This window comes from Engraulis encrasicolus, chromosome 12, assembly GCF_034702125.1.
Source record: "Engraulis encrasicolus isolate BLACKSEA-1 chromosome 12, IST_EnEncr_1.0, whole genome shotgun sequence".
Taxonomy (NCBI): Eukaryota; Metazoa; Chordata; class Actinopteri; order Clupeiformes; family Engraulidae; genus Engraulis; species Engraulis encrasicolus.
This window is the reverse complement of record NC_085868.1, coordinates 7,847,081-7,865,469: the sequence shown is the minus strand read 5'-3', so window position 1 is coordinate 7,865,469 and position 18,389 is coordinate 7,847,081. Positions and strand designations below refer to the sequence as shown.

At 45.7% G+C, this 18,389-nt stretch overlaps 1 protein-coding gene across 2 annotated transcripts in view; it reads left to right on the top strand.

Annotated features, from left to right (window-relative positions):
* The first annotated feature begins 1,024 nt into the window (after window positions 1-1,024).
* lmo7b (LIM domain 7b) overlaps window positions 1,025-18,389 on the top strand; it is a 62,576-nt gene continuing 45,211 nt past the window's right edge. For both annotated transcript variants that reach the window (XM_063211567.1, XM_063211566.1), the window contains exons 1-6: window positions 1,025-1,166; window positions 1,594-1,689; window positions 8,788-8,858; window positions 9,479-9,548; window positions 12,422-12,528; window positions 17,587-17,617. In XM_063211567.1, the coding sequence (XP_063067637.1) occupies window positions 1,621-1,689; window positions 8,788-8,858; window positions 9,479-9,548; window positions 12,422-12,528; window positions 17,587-17,617 (348 nt within the window). In that variant the 5' untranslated portion in view covers window positions 1,025-1,166; window positions 1,594-1,620. The remainder of the gene's footprint in view (window positions 1,167-1,593; window positions 1,690-8,787; window positions 8,859-9,478; window positions 9,549-12,421; window positions 12,529-17,586; window positions 17,618-18,389) is intronic.

Below are 18,389 nucleotides of genomic sequence, written 5' to 3'. Positions count from 1 at the left end.
AACAAAGGCCAGCACTGCCCCCACTGTACATTTGCTATACATGCAGATGGTGAACTTCACCTAGTAAGCTGACACAGAGAGTGAAGCAATTATCAGACTGGGACACACACACGCACGCACGCACGCACACACGCACACATGCACACATGCAAACACACACGCAAAGACACACACACACACTCACACACTCACCGCAGTCATGCCGGAAACCAGCGGGCAGACAGTGTGGCACACACATCGCTTCACTTCTGGGTAGAACACTTCCCGTCGACGGGTGAGGAGTTTCCTGTGTCTCTGTATCGACAACAGTGGCCGAGAGAAGAGAAGAGAAGTCTCTCTCTCTCTTACACACACACACACACACACACACACACACACACACAGCTCTGTGTGTGTGTGTGTGTGTGTGTGTGTGTGTGTGTGTGTGTGTGTGTGTGTGTGTGTGTGTGTGTGTGTGTGTGTGTGTGTGCTGTTATCAGTTGCTTATCTTAGGACCCCCCCCCCCCAAAAAAAAAAAACCCTCCTTATATAAAACAGGAAGCATTATAATGTTTACATTGCTGGTAATCTATTAAAGATATTACTGTAAAAGCCACTTTATGTCTTTCCATATAGTATTAATGTTTTTTTCAAAGGCCAAAACCTCATATTTGACCCTATATTGTGTTTTCTAAAGGGGCTCTTTCTTTGCCATTCTCTCCCCACACACTTCCCGTAGCTACATACCACACACTTCCTCCAAGAGTGAAACTCTAAAAACAGGGCAACGTCTTCATAAATCTGAAATAACATTGATTTGGGCACCCTTCCTGTTTTGATCTGTCCGTCAGTGCCAGCTGCTAAAGGTAGGCCTTTTGCGCCATCTGGGGGTCATAGGTGGAAATGAACATGAGCCATGCTTCAGTGGTGTGCGTGATGGACAAATTCACTAGGGGGCGTGACTTCCTAAAACTCATCAGCAACACCTTGTAGTCACTTGTTGCCAGTTATCATCACCACCACTTTCTGTCTGAAGCGGTTTCCTGCTGCACATTACCTTGACGCTCTCTCTATGGTTACATCTCTGTCTTGCCGAAAAGCAGACCCCCTGCGCTGCGTATTGAAACAAAGTTACAAGTTCAACATATTCCCCAGTTTGGCTAGAACTTCAGGAGTAACTTTTTCAGGTAAGAGATGCCATTTGGTTGGGTAAGGTAGCCTATGAGTGAAGTTGTTACTTTTAAATATTTTTTTTCAAAGTTGTCCTCAGTCCCCTCCGACGAGCATAGGCCTACTTCCGAAAAAGGTTTGTATCCTTCGCGGGACAGGGCAGCCTTTTTATGTGCCTTGACGCGGTAGATTCTCCGATTCGTTTATTTTTTGCTTTTCAGTTTAAAAATCCGTTGCTTTGTTATTTGCTACACATCAGTAGCCTAAATAATTAAGTTCACATTTCATTGTTGTGAAAACTGGTTAACTAAATTCAAATTAGATAGGCTACACAACCGTGGAAATATCCTAAAAGCGCGTTTGGAATGGAGAAAATGACTGTATCAAAATGGTTAGCGAACGCTTTGTAGGCCTAATTTGAGAAATGTTTTGAAACCTCCGCAGGTGTTTGTACCGCGTAATCACCTGGACATGGAGTGGCGTGGACAGAAGACCGTCAGCTCTGACCTTGCCTTCTCAGAAGCCCAGAGATGGGTTGAGGTGAGGAAAAGTGTTATTTTAATTGTGTGTAAAATGTGAAATTACTTCACCTGTTTCCCCAAAGTCCGTCCTGGGATGTTGAGTGTGGTGAGGGAGATGTCTTCTTGAAATGTTTGCCAAATGACCTCCTTTGGCTGCGATGTTTTCGCAGCAACACACAGGCCAACTCCAATTGGCCGCTCCAATAAGCACACACACTGAATTGCTGTTATTTTTTTATGATGGGTCTTTGGGTTAATTAGTGAAAACCTCTCCGCAAAAATGTTTCACTTCAGCCTTGAGCTCGTTTGCTGGCTTTGTCAGAGAGAAAATTTGCGCGTGGGATCTCGAGCCACTCCGTTCGATTATCAGCTTTAGAACTCTGTTTTGCTATTGCTGTTAATTCGCTGTGTTGAGAATTTTAGGCAGCTCTCAAAATGGACACGCACTGAGCGATTAAATTGGACTACACTAACGGGCATAGGCAGCGTATGAAAACAGGAGACGACAGGCAAATTTATTAAGGTGAGTTACAATTGTCAGCTTTTTATAGTTCTAGAAATGAGGTTAGCTACTTGTTTTTTTTATTAAATTCATTGGAGTACAGTAGTGAAGATGGCAATGCCTCTGAACACTGTCAGATATGAATATGCAGTATTTGTAACTCTTATGAGTGTTAGAACTGAGGCGTCTTGAAAATAAGTAAATTAATTCAAGAGGCACATCTCTCTCTCTCTCTCTCTCTCGACTAATGTATAGCAGTGCTTGAGTGAGATGGGGATGTTTAGGTCCTTCGGCTGTATGTGAGATGAAGTTATGGCACTTGACTTGACCTGTATTGAGCAATCAACAACATTAGGCCTAATGTTGATGGTGAATTGGATTAGTTGTCTAATTGACTTTGGGCTGTTAGGAGGTCGACTTCGTTAGAGATGAGACTTGAATGGAGTTTGTTTGAAGTTGAAGCCCACAAGCCATCTGTAAAGCAACAAGGGAGGGATTTAGTTTTAAGATTTTAAGCAACATCGGTAATTCATTAAGTGGTACCCCCCACCCCCATATCTCCCTCTCTGATGCCCCTGATGCCCCCACATACTAGTCTTCTTAACGATGATGTGTGATGTTGCATTCCATGTGTTCAGAGTGCAATGATGTGCCAGTTCCAGTGTGTAGTTGGGCATAGGTGGGGGTTCAGATGGCATGCCTCAATGCCCTCGCCCACTTGCCCCAATCCCCCCAATCTATGCTCTCTTCCACAGTCAGTGGGGCCACCCATTAGTGCATGATCATTGGCGATTTGATGGGCTGCTTTGTCAAGTTGAGCTACCAATAGGCTGTTAGTTTAGCTCAAACCCTAACGCCAGGGACACATACTGGTGAATTTGGCAAAGCGAAGCGATCTTCGTCATTTATTCTGATGAGGTAGGCGAAGGCAAGCAAGTGAAGTGAGCGAAGCTAAAATATTCAATCAAGTTAAATAATGTGCAAATGAGGAGCAAATTTCACCTGCGGCGGCCAGTATAATCAACAACATAAATGTTTCATTGTATTTGATTCGCCGTGACGACCTGATGACCGTTGAGCTGTCAGAATGGAACACTTAATTTTGCCTCGTTTCGCTCGTTTCGCCTACATGTGTGCCTGGCGGAACCCTTAACCCCTAGGGGTACTACTGTAGTGTGTCGTAATTAGATTGGTATCTCAGTTCGATGGGTAGTAGCTCATATGGACACGACTGGTTGACGTGGGTGCTGTGGAATGGAGGTTCTCAGCAGGGTCCACCTCCCCACCCCCACAGGGCTGCATTGGAACCGAAAAACCACCCAGGCATTTCTGACTCAAACTGGTCCCTCACACGTCCAAGCTGTTGCCTCACTATATCCTGCATGGGTCAGTGTCACTGTCTATATTGAAGATGGACCTTCTATTTATTCTCACTGAGATGGACCAATGGGCCACCCCTTTATACTGTGGGCCAAGAACAAACAAACAAACAAAACCAAAACAACAGTATTGGTCCCTGTCAACTGCCATCCCACCGGGGTAATGCCCTATATGCCAGATTACTAGTCCAGCCCTGCCGTCCACCACAATCACAATGCCCTGCTGCCGCTGCGGCCCGCCCTGGCACCCACCAGGAAGGGGCCCTTGTCCTTGTGCACTGGGGCTCATGAGATGCCCTACATTTCATAACGTTAAGGCCGAAGCTTTGATGTGAGGGGCTGGATGCCTGGCATACATACATACATGGATGGATGGGTGAATGCATGGATAGGAGTGTGAAGAAGAGGCCCATGTATCCAGGGCCAGATTAAGAGGGTGGCGGGCTCCTAGGCTACAGGTTGCAATAGGTCCACCACAGAAAAAAATCATGACAAAATTACAAAATGTCATAATTCCAAGCTATAAATTAATTCTGCCAACCATAGAGAGGAGTATTAACAAAAGATATGATATTTTTTTTCCAATATTACATCTGCAACTCACCTTTGACCAATCAGGGGGCCCTTGTCTGGTGTGGGGCCCTAGGCTGCAGCCATACCTAGCCTGTGCGATAGTCTGGCCCTGCATGTATCTGATGTATGTTTGATGTGAGGGCCTGGATGCTGGACATACAGGATGGATGGATGGATGGGGAACATTCAGAGCTGGAAGTGGATGGATGGGTGGATGGGGATGTGAAGAAGAGGCCCATGTATGAATGTGATGTATGGATGACATGGGAGCACGGGTAGCTATGGGTGGTCTCGGGACAATGGGACTGTGCCTGTGCATACTCATTTGGCAATTAGTGCCAGAGAGAAGAGGGCTTCCTTTGTTAGACTGGTTAAATTGTTTTATTAATAGCCTATAATGATAATCTTTTGGTTCATGTCCATTTTTTTCTTATCCCAGTAATCCCACCTATTATATGATTTATGTCTTATGGCCTCTGATTTGTGCCCCTATACTAAAGGACACCCAGTTCTGGACTCTTAAGCTGGCAGACGGGGCATTTCCTAGTGAGCTTGCGGTCCTCAGGGTTCGATGGTTTTTTTTTCTTTTCTTAAATACTGACCTACATTTTTTGCGGGCGGCCCTTTGGTCACCCTCAATGGTACATGGGCAGTTGACCAATCAGGATGTGGTACCAAAGTAGCTTAACCACCTTGTGCATGGGGGAGCGTTGAGGTTGAATGAAGCAAAGGACAGCAATCTTTAGATTTTTCTTTGTTTATATGCCTACGAACGTTTCGGGCAGAGCTCTTCTTCAGCGTGTAATGGCGATCGCACCCATAGGTTGTAGGTGTGCCCTAAATGGGGTGTTCACCGTTGATCCAATGATTGACACATTGCTTCCCCGAGGGCGAGTACAATGATGAGGCACCTCAATGTGTTACATTTTTTCCCAAAATGTAAATAAAACCAAAAATTGTAAATAGAAAAAAACAAAAGCAATATACAAATGAATGTTAATAAAGTACACAATGCAATTGTGTTGTTACAATTTGAAGGAACCATATAGCCCATAGGGCCTACAAAAATTGAAACCCAAAGCCAGTCAGCCAAAAATGCCCAGGCTGTTGTTTGTCCCCTCCTTGAATGATCCCTTTCCTGCAACCATTGTCATACAAAGGGAATAGGGTCCCAAATCTCCACCTTTGTACACAGTCAGTACAGTAGCTCCCTCTTAGGCCACCCAATAGACTACGAGGTGTTGGTGTGTTGTAAGTGAACAACACTTGTAATACCTTTCAGTCATTTTCATATGTTTTAGGGCTTTTTTGCCTTTATTTTTTTAAGGACAGTGGAGGAGAGACATGGAAGGATCAACAAATAGCCTGGGCCAGAGTCAAACCCGGGTCGCCGGCGTAGTAACCTAGCACCCTACTGTTAGGCCACAGCAGGGCCCTTTTAAGTCATTTAGAACCGATCTGCACTTTGCTCCCATGGTCATGAGCTCCCATGACATGTTGCTTACTGCTTTGCCTATCCGTTATCTTTGATAGCACTGCCATCTTTGGTTTTGGCCGTGTTTGCTGTTTCTATAACTCTGCCCCCTTTTGCTCCAACTCTCTTCCCTCCCTAAAGCTGTTCTAATTGAGGCCTTCTTTTATTCTGTGGCAAGTTAATGTGGGTGTTTAGCTGATGGAGGTGGGGTGGTGGGGTGTCAGCATGTTCTGGTGGTTGAGCTGGCAAAGCTTACCATTCACATGATGCCCCCTAATGATGCCCTATTCATATGGGGACCCCCCCCCTTTAATATATCCTTGTGATGCCCCATTCATATCATAATGCCCCTTCCCCCTTTAATGCATCCGGGATGCCTATTCATATAATGACGACACATTTGCCCCCTTTAATGCATCCGGGATGCCTATTCATATAATGACGACACATTTGCCCCCTTTAATGTACCCGGGATTCCTTTTCATGTACTGTAAGTTAATACCCCCATATCTCCCTCGCTGATGGCCCTCTGTGGCCTCACTGGGCATTTTGGACACTTTGTTTCCTACGTCATACCTACAGGTAATCTAAATGCAGAAACCGAAGGCTATTGCTGAATGTTCTTTAGAACTTTCTAAAGAAGTAAATGTCACAAAATCAAGTGCCTATTAGCTATACAAGACTACGCTCAAAAGCTGGTGTTTCATTTAACTACCAAAAATGTGACTCTTTTTTTACCAGCTTAATGCATCAAATGCTTTAATTGCTGGAGTGAAATGCAATTGAGCGTAAGCAATAATGGACAATAGCCTGGCTCCTTTTTTTTCCCTTTGCTCATTTGTTTTGCTCCCTCTTTTTTGTCCTCCTCCAATCTCTCTCTCTCTCTCTCTCTCTCTCTCTCTCTCTCTCTCTCTCTCTCTCTCTCTCTCTCTCTCTCTCTCTCTCTCTCTCTCTCTCTCTCTCTCTCTCTCTCGCTCTCTCTCTCTCTCTCTCTCTCTCTCTGATCCACTGTTGCTGGTCTGTATCTAATCTGCGGATGAGGTGTGCTATGTGCACGTAGTGTGTGTGTTTGTACGGGCCATGTGGTAATGGTGAGGAGTGTGCTGTACATGACGGTGGGGGACTATTATGGGGTGTGCAGGAGGACTCCTTGTTAATTTGTGTCGTTTTTTTCTGGCTGAGTGCGTCTAATCCCGCCGCAGAATTCCTTTCCCCTGAGCTGCCCCCTCATCCCATCTCCTCATGCTGCACTGGACGTTCAGAGATCAGCTGAAACACACACACACACACACACACACACACACACACACACACACACACACACACACACACACACACACACACACACACACACAGATGTGCGTACGCTAACGCACAGGCACACACTTATGATGCGCGAATACACATTTGCTCACTCCAATGCACTCACTTGCATACGCATACATTCACACATGTATTGTATTGTATGCATACACATTGTATGCGTCCAGTTCATTTGAGAGCCCCACCCCCCTGCTGCTTCCCCATTGCTCACTAATGAATCTTTTCAGTTGATGTATGTAGTACGGGTAGGCAGTGGGATGGGCCTGCTGTAAAAACTTTCTGGAAAGCTTCATTTTGTCTCGTCATGGTAAGCCGTGCATACATTTTCACACCAGTGTGAGCAAACATGTTTTTACACAGGCACACACACACACACACACACACACACACACACACACACACACACACACACACACACACACACACACACACATTTGTACACAGGAACACACTCATACTTACACATACACACACATTCACACTTGTATGCAGGCGTGCACACATGTTTATGCACAGGCATACACTCATGCACGGACACACAATTGCTCGCTCATCCACGGCACACCACATGCTTACATGCGCACCCCATAGATCCAGTTACTTATGCGCATGGACATATACACTCACTACCACACACACATTCAAGCATGCACAAGTTTGCACACACACCATCCCCACATATATTGGAGCATGCACAAATACAGACACACACACACACACACACCACATTGAAGAATGCACAAATTTGCGCGCGCACGCGCGCGCGCACACACGTTTGCATACACATGCTGCCACTCAGTTCACACTAGGGGTGTTAATCACAGCCTCCATGACGATACGTTTCAATATCGATATGTTATTATTCGATGCGATGCAATTCGATTATTTTCGATACTTAAGAATGCCCCACGATACGATACAAGACGATTCGATTAGACTTTTTTCCAATTACTTTTCTTTTCCAATTACTTTCTACTATGTTATGAAGCAAGGTCATTGGGCAGGGGCCAGCGATTCGATTATTTTCGATGCTTAAGAATGCCCCACGATACGATTCGGTTCATTCATCAGATTATATCACAATATATCGATACATTTTGATTATTATTTACACCCCTAGTTCACACCCTGGTCATCTAAGGCTCGTGTGTGTGTGTGTGTGTGTGTGTGTGTGTGTGTGTGTGTGTGTGTGTGTGTGTGTGTGTGTGTGTGTGTGTGTGTGTGTGTGTGTGCGCGTGTGTGTGTGTGTGCGTGTGCGTGTGCGTGTGCGTGTGCGTGTGCGTGTGCGTGTGCGTGTGCGTGTGCGTGTGCGTGTGCGTGTGCGTGTGCGCGTGCGCGTGTGCGTGTGCGTGTGCGTGTGCGTGTGCGTGTGCGTGTGCGTGTGCGTGTGCGCGTGCGCGTGCGCGCGTGTGCGCGCGTGTGTGTCATACAGTTGCTCAGTTTGTTCTTATTTAAATGTTCTGGAATGTTTCGTTTTTGTCTCGTCATGCTAAACTAGCCTACAGAAAGGGAGGCAACACATGCTCATACAGTAACATACACACACCATTTGTGCACACCCAAATGCATTTCTGTACCTTAGACACTTGTAGTCACAAACACACACACACTCACACACTGGCCACTCGTTCCAAATTCCCTCTCTGCGGCCCCTCTCCTCGCTAATTAATCAGCTGATTGTGTGTGAGAGAGATGTGCAGGCAGTGGGAGGAGCATCACTCGCTCTGTTTGTTTCTTAATTTCCCAGAATGCTTTGGTTTGCTTCATCCTGAGCCAAACGAGAGATCTCTAGTGACAGACTTAAGAGCTTCTCATCAGCCTATGGTATTTCGGATTATCATGTCTTCATGTCTTTTTTTGTCATAGGAGGTGACTCAGAAGTCTTTTGGCAGCAGCAACTTCAGGTTGGCTTTGGAGAATGGAGTCCTTCTATGCGAGTAAGTGGATACATGACTTGCTCCAAAGACTGAAGTACTGGCAAGAGCGTTGTTAAAAGTGATAAACCTGGTTACTTTAACCTACAGGAAGTGGTAAGCCTGCTAATAGATATCCCACAAGTGTCATTCATTTGCAAATGAGGACTCCAGGCTGTTATATTAGACGATTTCCCACTACCTCAAGGGTGACCTAGCTTGAAATATTGAGCCAGGTCCTTGGATTACACCCCTGGTGTTCTTAGGCTTAGTTATTGGGGGTCAAATTTGACTTGGATTTCTAGAATGAATCTATGAATACTCAAACTATGGGGAAAATTCCACAGTGTATACCTCCATGAATCATTATTTTGGAAAATAATATGTACCAATGTTTATTATGTTTATGTATTTTGATTATTTTTTACATTTACAGCATGGTAAAATGACCTATTGTTATAGCTAAATCCCAAGTTTCTGCAAAGTGAACTGTGTGTGTGTGTGTGTGTGTGATTGTGTGTGATTGTGTGTGATTGTGTGTTTGTGTGTGTGTGTGTGTGTGTGTGTGTGTGTGTGTGTGTGTGTGTGTGTGTGTGTGTGTGTGTGTGTGTGTGTCTATCATGCTTAACTCCATTCCTGTGCAGTCTGGTCAACAAGCTGAGGCCGGGGATCATTAATAGGGTCAACCGACTCTCCACTCCCATCGCTGGCCTGGTGAGGACGCACTACTGATCATTTTCAAAGTGTGTATGTGTGGACAGGGGGGTGATGGGTGTTCGAGTAGGTAGGTGGGTGGTGGGTGTGTGTGTGTGGAGACAGGGGGTGATGGGTGTTCGAGTAGGTGGGTGGTGTCTGTGTGTGTATTTGAGGGAGGGTGAGGTGTGTGTGTGTGTGTGTGACATGGAGACCTTGTGTGATTGACAGGCATGGTGTGTGTGTGTGTACGTACATGTATAGTGTAAGAGCATGCATGTACACGTGTTTCTGTATGTATAGTTGCATGGGCGAACACGTGTTCAAACCTGAGTGTGTGTATGTACTATATATGTGTGTGTGTGTGTGTGTGTGTGTGTGTGTGTGTGTGTGTGTGTATGTACCGTGTGTGTGTGTGTACACACTACCTCCAGCCCCTGTAAGTTCTCCTATGGCACGTAGAGATAAATTTAGCCATGCTGCATGTTCACGACTCAGCGGTCATATAGCACAGCAGGACATAGCTGTGACACACACACACACACTCACACACACAGAGTTAGGCCTTTTAAATTTGCGTGTATGCACACAAACGCACTGCTAGGACGCACATGAGTATGTACAATCACACACACACACACACACACGCACACACATTTCTTGACCTAATACTGTATGTACACACACTTGTGTTGGGCCTCCTTATCGCTCCACTTGTATTTTTCAGCTCCTCCTACTCTCCTCTTTTACCTCCTCTCTCCTCCTTCACCTCCTCCTCTCTCCTCCTTCACCTCTGCTCCTCTCTCCTCCTTCACCTCCTCCTCTCTCCTCCTTCACCTCCTCCTCTCTCCTCCTTCACCTCTGTCTCCTCTCTCGTCCTTCACCTCTGTCTCCTCTCTCCTCCTTCACCTCCTCCTCTCTCCACTTTCATCCCCTCCTCTCTCCTCCTTCACCTCCTCCTCTCTCCTCCTTCACCTCCTCCTCTCTCCTCCTTCACCTCCTCCTCTCTCCTCCTTCACCTCCTCCTCTCTCCTCCTTCACCACCTCCTTGATTATGTCTCCATTCACACCTCAACTCAATTCACACCTCTCACTCCTTCTCTAATTCACCTTTGGCTAAGGCCCGCCCTAAAGTGCTTTTTGACCAATCACAGCGCAGCAAAAGGACGACCTCGGACAAACCTCGGACAGTTTTGACAGCGCTCCATTGAACTCAATGCTGAAATCGCATGTTTTCAAGTAGTTAGCGAGATACGGTCGTATTATTATTGAAATATGGTTGAAAATTGTGCCTGGGGTATTTGTGACAAAGGTGCAAGTTTCCCCGCGATGTAACAGGATGTAATCACTTTCCTCTTTACCTAAAACCGGACTAATATTACTAGCAGCTGGATAGTCTGCCTTGAAGGGTCTCGGCAGCCTCACACTCGACTAGAAAGCACACGGATCAAAAACATACTTTGTGTGCTCCGATCATGACACCATCTCATTCATGTCCCTTTTCAGTAAGGTTGTAAGCACACCACGAACCTGTTTCAGAGTAGGATTTTGGATTTCTGACCTAATTAATGAAGAAACACCGCTAGCAAAGTTAACTATCGGTCACGGCAGGAGTGTTTTGACTAGCAGCTGATGGACGTGACTTTGTTAAGCTACTGAAGATATAAACGCCAAACGTTAATTTTACACATTGCTGTGGTAGCTTTGAAGATGACTACAGCCATTAAGTTGTGTGATTTCGTTTTCGTCTAGCAAGTTTGAGTCAGGGCTCAAAAGATATGCGAGCTCAGCTTACCATGGTGCTGGTTACAATGCCTATCGATACCCATAGAAGAGCCCATAACAGCTGTGATGCATCGCATGACCGTTCAGAAAATAAATACTTATAATCACAATACTATGCATGCGTTTTTTATTTATTATGAGTGAATAACTGCTGCGATTTGCAGTCACTGCATAAATCACGTTGATATCTCAGCATTGAAAGTTTATCTGTCCGACCTAGCAACTGTAACTAAAGAGGGCGGGGCTTAGCCAAAGGCGAATTGCCTTCTCTCTGCCTCTTTTCCTTTCTTCATTCTCTCGCTCCTCTGCTCTTTCCTTTTTCTATTCCTCTTTCTTCTTTCATGGTCTCTACTGTGTGGCTCGCACCACAACAAGGTGTGTGTCTGCGTGTGTCTGCGTGTGTCTGCGTGTGTCTGCGTGCGTCTGCGTGCGTCTGCGTGCGTCTGTGTGCGTCTCTGTGTGTCTCTGTGTGTGTCTTGAGAGTGGGAGGGTCAAGCCAGACGGATGGGTCGATGGCCTCTGTCACTCTCCGCCTCTCTCCTGTTGTGGGAGGGGCAGTCTCTTGCTCTCTCTCTCTCTCTCTCTCTTTCCTTCTGTCATCCGTGCGTGTTCATTAGAGAAGTCATCACTTGAGGACAGCTGGACGTAGACTGGACATTGGACAAGTCTTTCTTCTTTCAGCTGGACGTTAGACTGGAAACTTGCGTTTGGCGAGTCACTCTTCTCTTACTCGAGTGCATGGACCTCAACCTTGCACTTGAGCTTGCAACTTCATAGGTTATCTCATGCTACTTTCTCTTCCTGTTTTCATCATGTTTTCTCATTCCATCTCTTTCTTTTTTCTGTATTTTCTCGTGCTTTCTCTTCTTATTCTTTCTCTTTCTTTTTCCATCTCTCTCTCTTTTTCTTTTCTTCTGTGTCTCTCTTCTCTACCCGACTGTCCATGCAGACTGTATTTTCGAAGCTCATGTCTGTGTGTGTTTTAACTCTTTGTATGTTGCGTTTCTGTGCAGGACAATGTATATGTTTCTGAAGTTGTGTGTGTGTGTGTGTGTGTGTGTGTGTGTGTGTGTGTGTGTGTGTGTGTGTGTGCGTGTGTGTGTGTTTAGGACAATGTGAACGTGTTCCTGAAGGCGTGCAGGAAGTTGGGACTAAACGAGGCTCAGCTGTTTCACCCAGGCGACCTGCAGGACGTCTCCACACGCGTCACCGTCAGGTAAGGCACACCTGGACAAACACCTGGGGTAGAACTGACCACAGGACTGTAGATAGATCTTTGTGTGTGTGTGTGTGCGCGCGCATGCGCCCTACATGGCCATCGAAGTGACTAAGGGATTTCTGTGTTGTTCGGGTCACAGCACTCCACAGCACACAAGTGAACACTGCAAACAACAAAATTGCATTTATGCCTCATCCGTGCAAGGCGGCAGCCCTCAATGGTGCCCCAAGGGAGTAGTGCGGCGGGATGGTACCATGCTCAGGGTACCTCAGTCATGGAGGAGGATGGGGGAGAGCACTGGTTAATTGCTCCCCCTACCAACCTGGCGGGTCGGGAGTCGAAACGGCAACCTTTGGGCTACAAGTCTGACTCTAACCGCTTACCCTAGACTCCCTTAATGGGACAGTTGTAGTAGTAACTATTGAACTAAAGAGTTCCAGAGGAATACTTGGAGGGTTTACGGAGAGTATTTTTGGAGCTCTTGAAGGGTTAATGACGTGTCTACAGAGAGTATCATTGGGGCAGATTTAGCAGGGATGAAAATATGAACTTTTACTAGTCACTGTGAAATAGATGGCACATGTCATCACCCAGTCAATGCATTGCTTTTGGTGTGTGTCTATCGATCTACAGTACCATTGTAATGCTTTACCCATGTTTGCACATTGCAGCACTCGGTAGAAACTTCTTTCAGATTTTGGTAGAGGTGGTTTGGTAATACAGCACAGGGAAAGCGACTGAATGTTGTTGCAAAACATTGCACAGTGCTGGTAGGCTACTGTAGGTACACTGTGGACAGTGGGGTACAGTAGCTTAAATGCTTACTGGAATGCTTCTGGAATATGCCATATTACAATGCCAGTGGATAGTTTTGCCTTTGATGCTGTGCCCTCTCTTCTGTTCACCCGGACATGAGAACATTGTCAACATGAAAACGCGTTGGGCCCAGTGTGATGGACATGGGTAAGGCTTTCTTGCCAAGAGAGGGAGATGGGGAAGCGATCGAATGTTGTCGCAAAGCAGTAGACATTTGGTTTAATAACACAGTGCTGGTACTGTATGTATAATGTATACAGTGGGGTGTGCAGTAGCTATTGAATAGTGAAAATGCCTTTGATGCTGTGATGCTTTGATGCTGTGTGCATACAGTAGAGTATTGTAATCGTTGACTGTAAAAAAGGCAGCAAAATTGTGTTTGGAGCAGAAAAGTCGACAGTAGATTCTCATTTAAAGTGCAACAAGGACAAAAAAGTGACACCAGTGCTTGATAACCCTTCTCCCCAGTTCCACTTTAAGACCAACAAAGTATGCACACACACACACACACACACACACACACACACACCTTTCCCCGAATAAATACACAGCACAGTAGTTCACTGGTGACTGTGAGCCCTGTCTGCCATACAAGGGTAATAATACTGGCGTCCTGATAGGAAAGAGTCCATTTGAATATGCTCACGCAGGACAGTAGCCGTGTTTGCACGTTCTATTTAAACTGATGAAATATAATTTTGTTTATGATGTGAGCGAACGCTTTACATAAGCACTGTTCAATTGGTTTATATAAACACTCTAAACCACCAGATGTACTTTTAACTGTTCATGTTTAAGGATATTATTTGACTCATGACCCATAATCAGTTTAAAAGTGCACATGTAAACGGGGTTAGTGTTTTTGCTATTGCAAATGCAGACTGGTTCATCTACTATATCCGTATTTCCCTTGTTGTTAATCAGAGTAGGGGTGTCATTGACACCCGCTGAATGCATTGTCATGAATTTGATCCCTGGATTAGACGTAGACTATTTGTACATACAGTCCATGGTATTAGCTGTTCGTAATAAGTGCTTGAGCATGATGGAAAGTAAATATTGCAGGGTTTTAGTTGTTCTGAACCAACGGGTCGGCACATGAAACATTGCAGGGTTTTAGATGTTCCAAACCAGGGATTGACACCTCAGGATGAGGGATTAGAGTGGATCTTCACCACAAACACCAATGACCACCATGACACCCTGAGCCACACCATGGGTGCATTCCATTATCCAAACTCGAATACTCCATCCAAACTCCTGTGTTTGTGGCCTTATGATGACGCCGCAAGATATCATTGCAAATGAGACTTTGAATTGCACTTGTACGAGATATTAAATTAAACTTTTATCGTCAATTGGGATGTTGAAAGGGTAAAATGTCCCCTAAAAGTTGGTGTGCCCTGGGCTGACAGCGGGGACACTATTGTTTTCTCCACAGAGTCGGGGTGTCAGCAAAGCACAAAGCATAGGTGGAGCACCTGCACCACTCTGCATGTTGTCAAATAAGTGGATGTAGACTTTGAATTGGTAGTGCTTCATTCATCGCTTTAAGAAGTCCTGTGACTTATGGGATGTTTTCCTTTAGTGGTGTAGCGATGAGGGATGGCAAGGACGGTGTGTAGAGGAGTTGGATTAGCTCTACAGTGTGCGTGTGTGTGAGTGTGTGTGTGTGTCTGTGTAGGCTAGGGGTGTGCAAAATAATCGTCATATCGATGCATCGCGATACTTACTCTCACGATACAATGCATCGATTCATGACAAGGTATCGTGATACTTATTTTCTCAATATACTGCATGGATTCATGACAATTGATTATTTGATAACAATAAAATTTGATTTGCCACGGGTTATTTTGTTCAGTAGAGAATAGGTAATATTTCTGTTGTGATGTAAGCTCTCTCCCAGATGATAGAATGCTTAAATAGAATGAACTGACTTAAGAAAGCTACACAGCAACTGACAAATAAGCTGTATTTTACACATTTACTGAAGTAAATATCGCAATGCATCACAGTAGTACATGAATCGCAATGCATCGTGATAGAATCGCATCGTGGCATGTGTATCGTGATGCGCATCGAATCGTGAACCCTTTGCCAATACCCACCCCTAGTGTGCGTGCGTGCGCACGTGTGTGTGTGTGTGGGGAGGTGGATCAGAATGCCCTCAGCATGTCTCGCATACTTTCTCGCCACTTTGTGACTGACCACACACACACACACACACACACACACACACACACACACACACACACACACACACACACACACACACACACACAGAGAAGTGCATGCAGGCGCGCACACACACACACATGCAGGCACACACACACTCTGCATTGTCAGGGAGCTCTGCGGAAGATTAACTTCAAAAGAAAGACACATGTCCTGCTGCAACCCCTAAGGGTGGCTGCCTGTCCCTCCCTGCCGTAGTATTGTGTGTGTGTGTGTGTGAGAGAGAGAGTCAGTGCATGCACAAGGTTCTTGGGAGGGGTGTGGGGTGTGCCGAGAGGGCACACTCTTATCTAAAAATAGCCTGGGAGGGTCAACCTCTGAGACCCCCGAGGCCTGCTCAAATTATACTAGATACAGTGTGTGTGGGGGCAGACATTTGTGTATACATGTAAGCTTGTACATGTATGTACAGAGAATGAGTGTGTATGTTTGGAATGTTATCCACTCCAGAGACAGAGGTGTCAAGTGTTGGATACAACTACAGTAAAGAACTTTAAATCAGTGTGTGTGTGTGTGTATGAGAGGGAGAGCCCACGTGTGTGTGTGTGACTCTTGAATGTGCACAGAGAGAGCGAGAGTGTATTTGTGGAATGCTATGTCCAGGTGGCAGGTGTTGGATGTTACACCAAGGCTTTAAAGCACTTTAAACCGTGTGCGTGCGCGTGTGTGTACGTGCAAATGTCAAGTGCGCCCGTGATGTAACACCAAGTCTTTAAATCACTTAAAATGGCTGCGTGATTGCGACACTGTTTGTGTTCCTGTGTTCAAATGCCGAGTGCACACGTGAAATTTGTGCCTGCCAGTAAGGTACAACCTGTTGTGTACGACCTGTGTGTGTGTGTGTCTGTGTGATTGTGTTGCCATGGCCCACAGTACACGTGGCTACATGAGGTCTTGCAAACGTCCCGTGCCTCTGCTAATAACCTGGTGTTGGGTACACAGAGGGGACTCTGTGACTTAGCACCCCGTTGTGACATTGCAGCTTCCAGAGCTTCTTCCACTAGCCCTCCCTCTCCCTCTCTTTGTTATCGGTTTTGTAGATCACTCGTTCTCCGTTTCTGTTTCTGTGACTTTGTTTGTCTGCCATTTTTCTTTCTCTCTCTCTCTCTCTCTCTCTCTCTCTTTCTTTCTTTCTTTCTTTCTTTCTTTCTTTCTTTCTTTCTTTCTTTCTTTCTTTCTTTCTTTCTTTCTTTCTTTCTTTCTTTTCTTTTCTTTTCTTTTCTTTTCTTTTCTTTTCTTTCTTTCTTTCTTTTCTCTCTCTCTCTCTCTCTCTCTCTCTCTCTCTCTCCCTCCCTCCCTTAAACAGTTGCTTTATTCATCCACTGTTTACACCCGTGTATGTATGCGGTGCCTGTCAGCGTTTGAGCGAATCGATAACAAATCCACATTACTGCTCCTCAAACACACTAACCGCAGTGTCATTAAAACAAACCATCGCGCTATTGAGGAGCGCTCAGCTATCTCTTCAATTTTTCATATTCAAAACACTGTGTGCTGTTGGCAGGCTGGATGTGAACAGACAGCCATAAACATGCATGAGGTGGATGAGGTCATTTTTTGGGGTTGGTGTAGCATGACCTCACGAGGGGGGGTGGGGGGATGAGGTCGCTGGGGCTATGGGGGAGGGAGGGTCAGTTTGTGGGTTGGGGAGTTGGAGGACATAGTGGGTGTACGGGAAGAGGTGGGGGGGATCGGGTCTCAGGTTGAGGTCGTAGGGTGGTGTTGGAGGTTGAGGGTGAAGGAAGTGTGTGTGTGTGTGTGTGTGTGTGTGTGTGTGTGTGTGTGTGTGTGTGTGTGTGTGTGTGTGGGTGGGTGTTGTGAGGGGGCAGGGGGGCTTGTGGGGATGGGAAGGGTCTGGGGTTGTCGTTTGGCCAACTGTACTGTAAGTGCAATGTGATCATGGTGGGTCATGTGCTTTTGGAGTGTAAGTTTGTCGGCTCCTGCCCCTCTCTTCACTTTCTCTCACGGTGTGCTTCTCCCTCTCCCTTCCTCTCTCTGCAGGCGTGAAGAGACCAACAGACGAATTAAAAACGTAAGTCCACTACTGTGTGTGTTTCACTGTGTATGGGTAATGGGCAGCTTGAAACACGTACATTAATTAACAGTTTTCATTTCAAACATTTTGCATTAGCTGCATTGATTAAAATGCACAAGTTAAATATTATTCTCTTTAGGGTGCATTTCCTGTATGTTGTCATGTAGTTTTGGTATTTCACACTCAACATTTTACTACATTTGAGGGCGCACAAGTGTGTGAAGAAAGCCCTGCTCTGTCATAGCCTCAAGATTCTGTGCTACAGATCGCTGAGAGTAAATGACTAGTGCACAGAGAGGGTGTGTGTGTATTTGTGTGCATGACTGTCCCAATGGATTTGCTTTGTGTATCTGTGTGTGTTGGTCCCAGTGGAGTTGTGTGGTTTTGTGTTTCTCTCTCTGTGTGTCTGTGTGTCTCTCTCTCTCTCTCTCTCTCTCTCTCTCTCTCTCTCTCTCTCTCTCTCTCTCTCTCTCTCTCTCTCTCTCTCTCTCTCTCTCTCTCTCTCTCTCTCTCTCTCTCTCTCTCTTTCTCTCTTTCTCTCTCTGCGATTGGTGGCCACACAGTACTGAATGAAAACAATTGTAGTTCAGGCTCCTGTTCTGTCTGAACGGGGACATTCGAAGCCTTCACTGCCTCAGGATGGCACTATTGGGGCTGAAGTGTGTGGATGCAGTGTGTGTGTGTGAGGGATAAACAGTGGGAGCGCGGATGATTCTGGACGAGTGGAGAGACAAAAGCTGGAGAGAACAGAGGCTGCACAGTCCAGAAT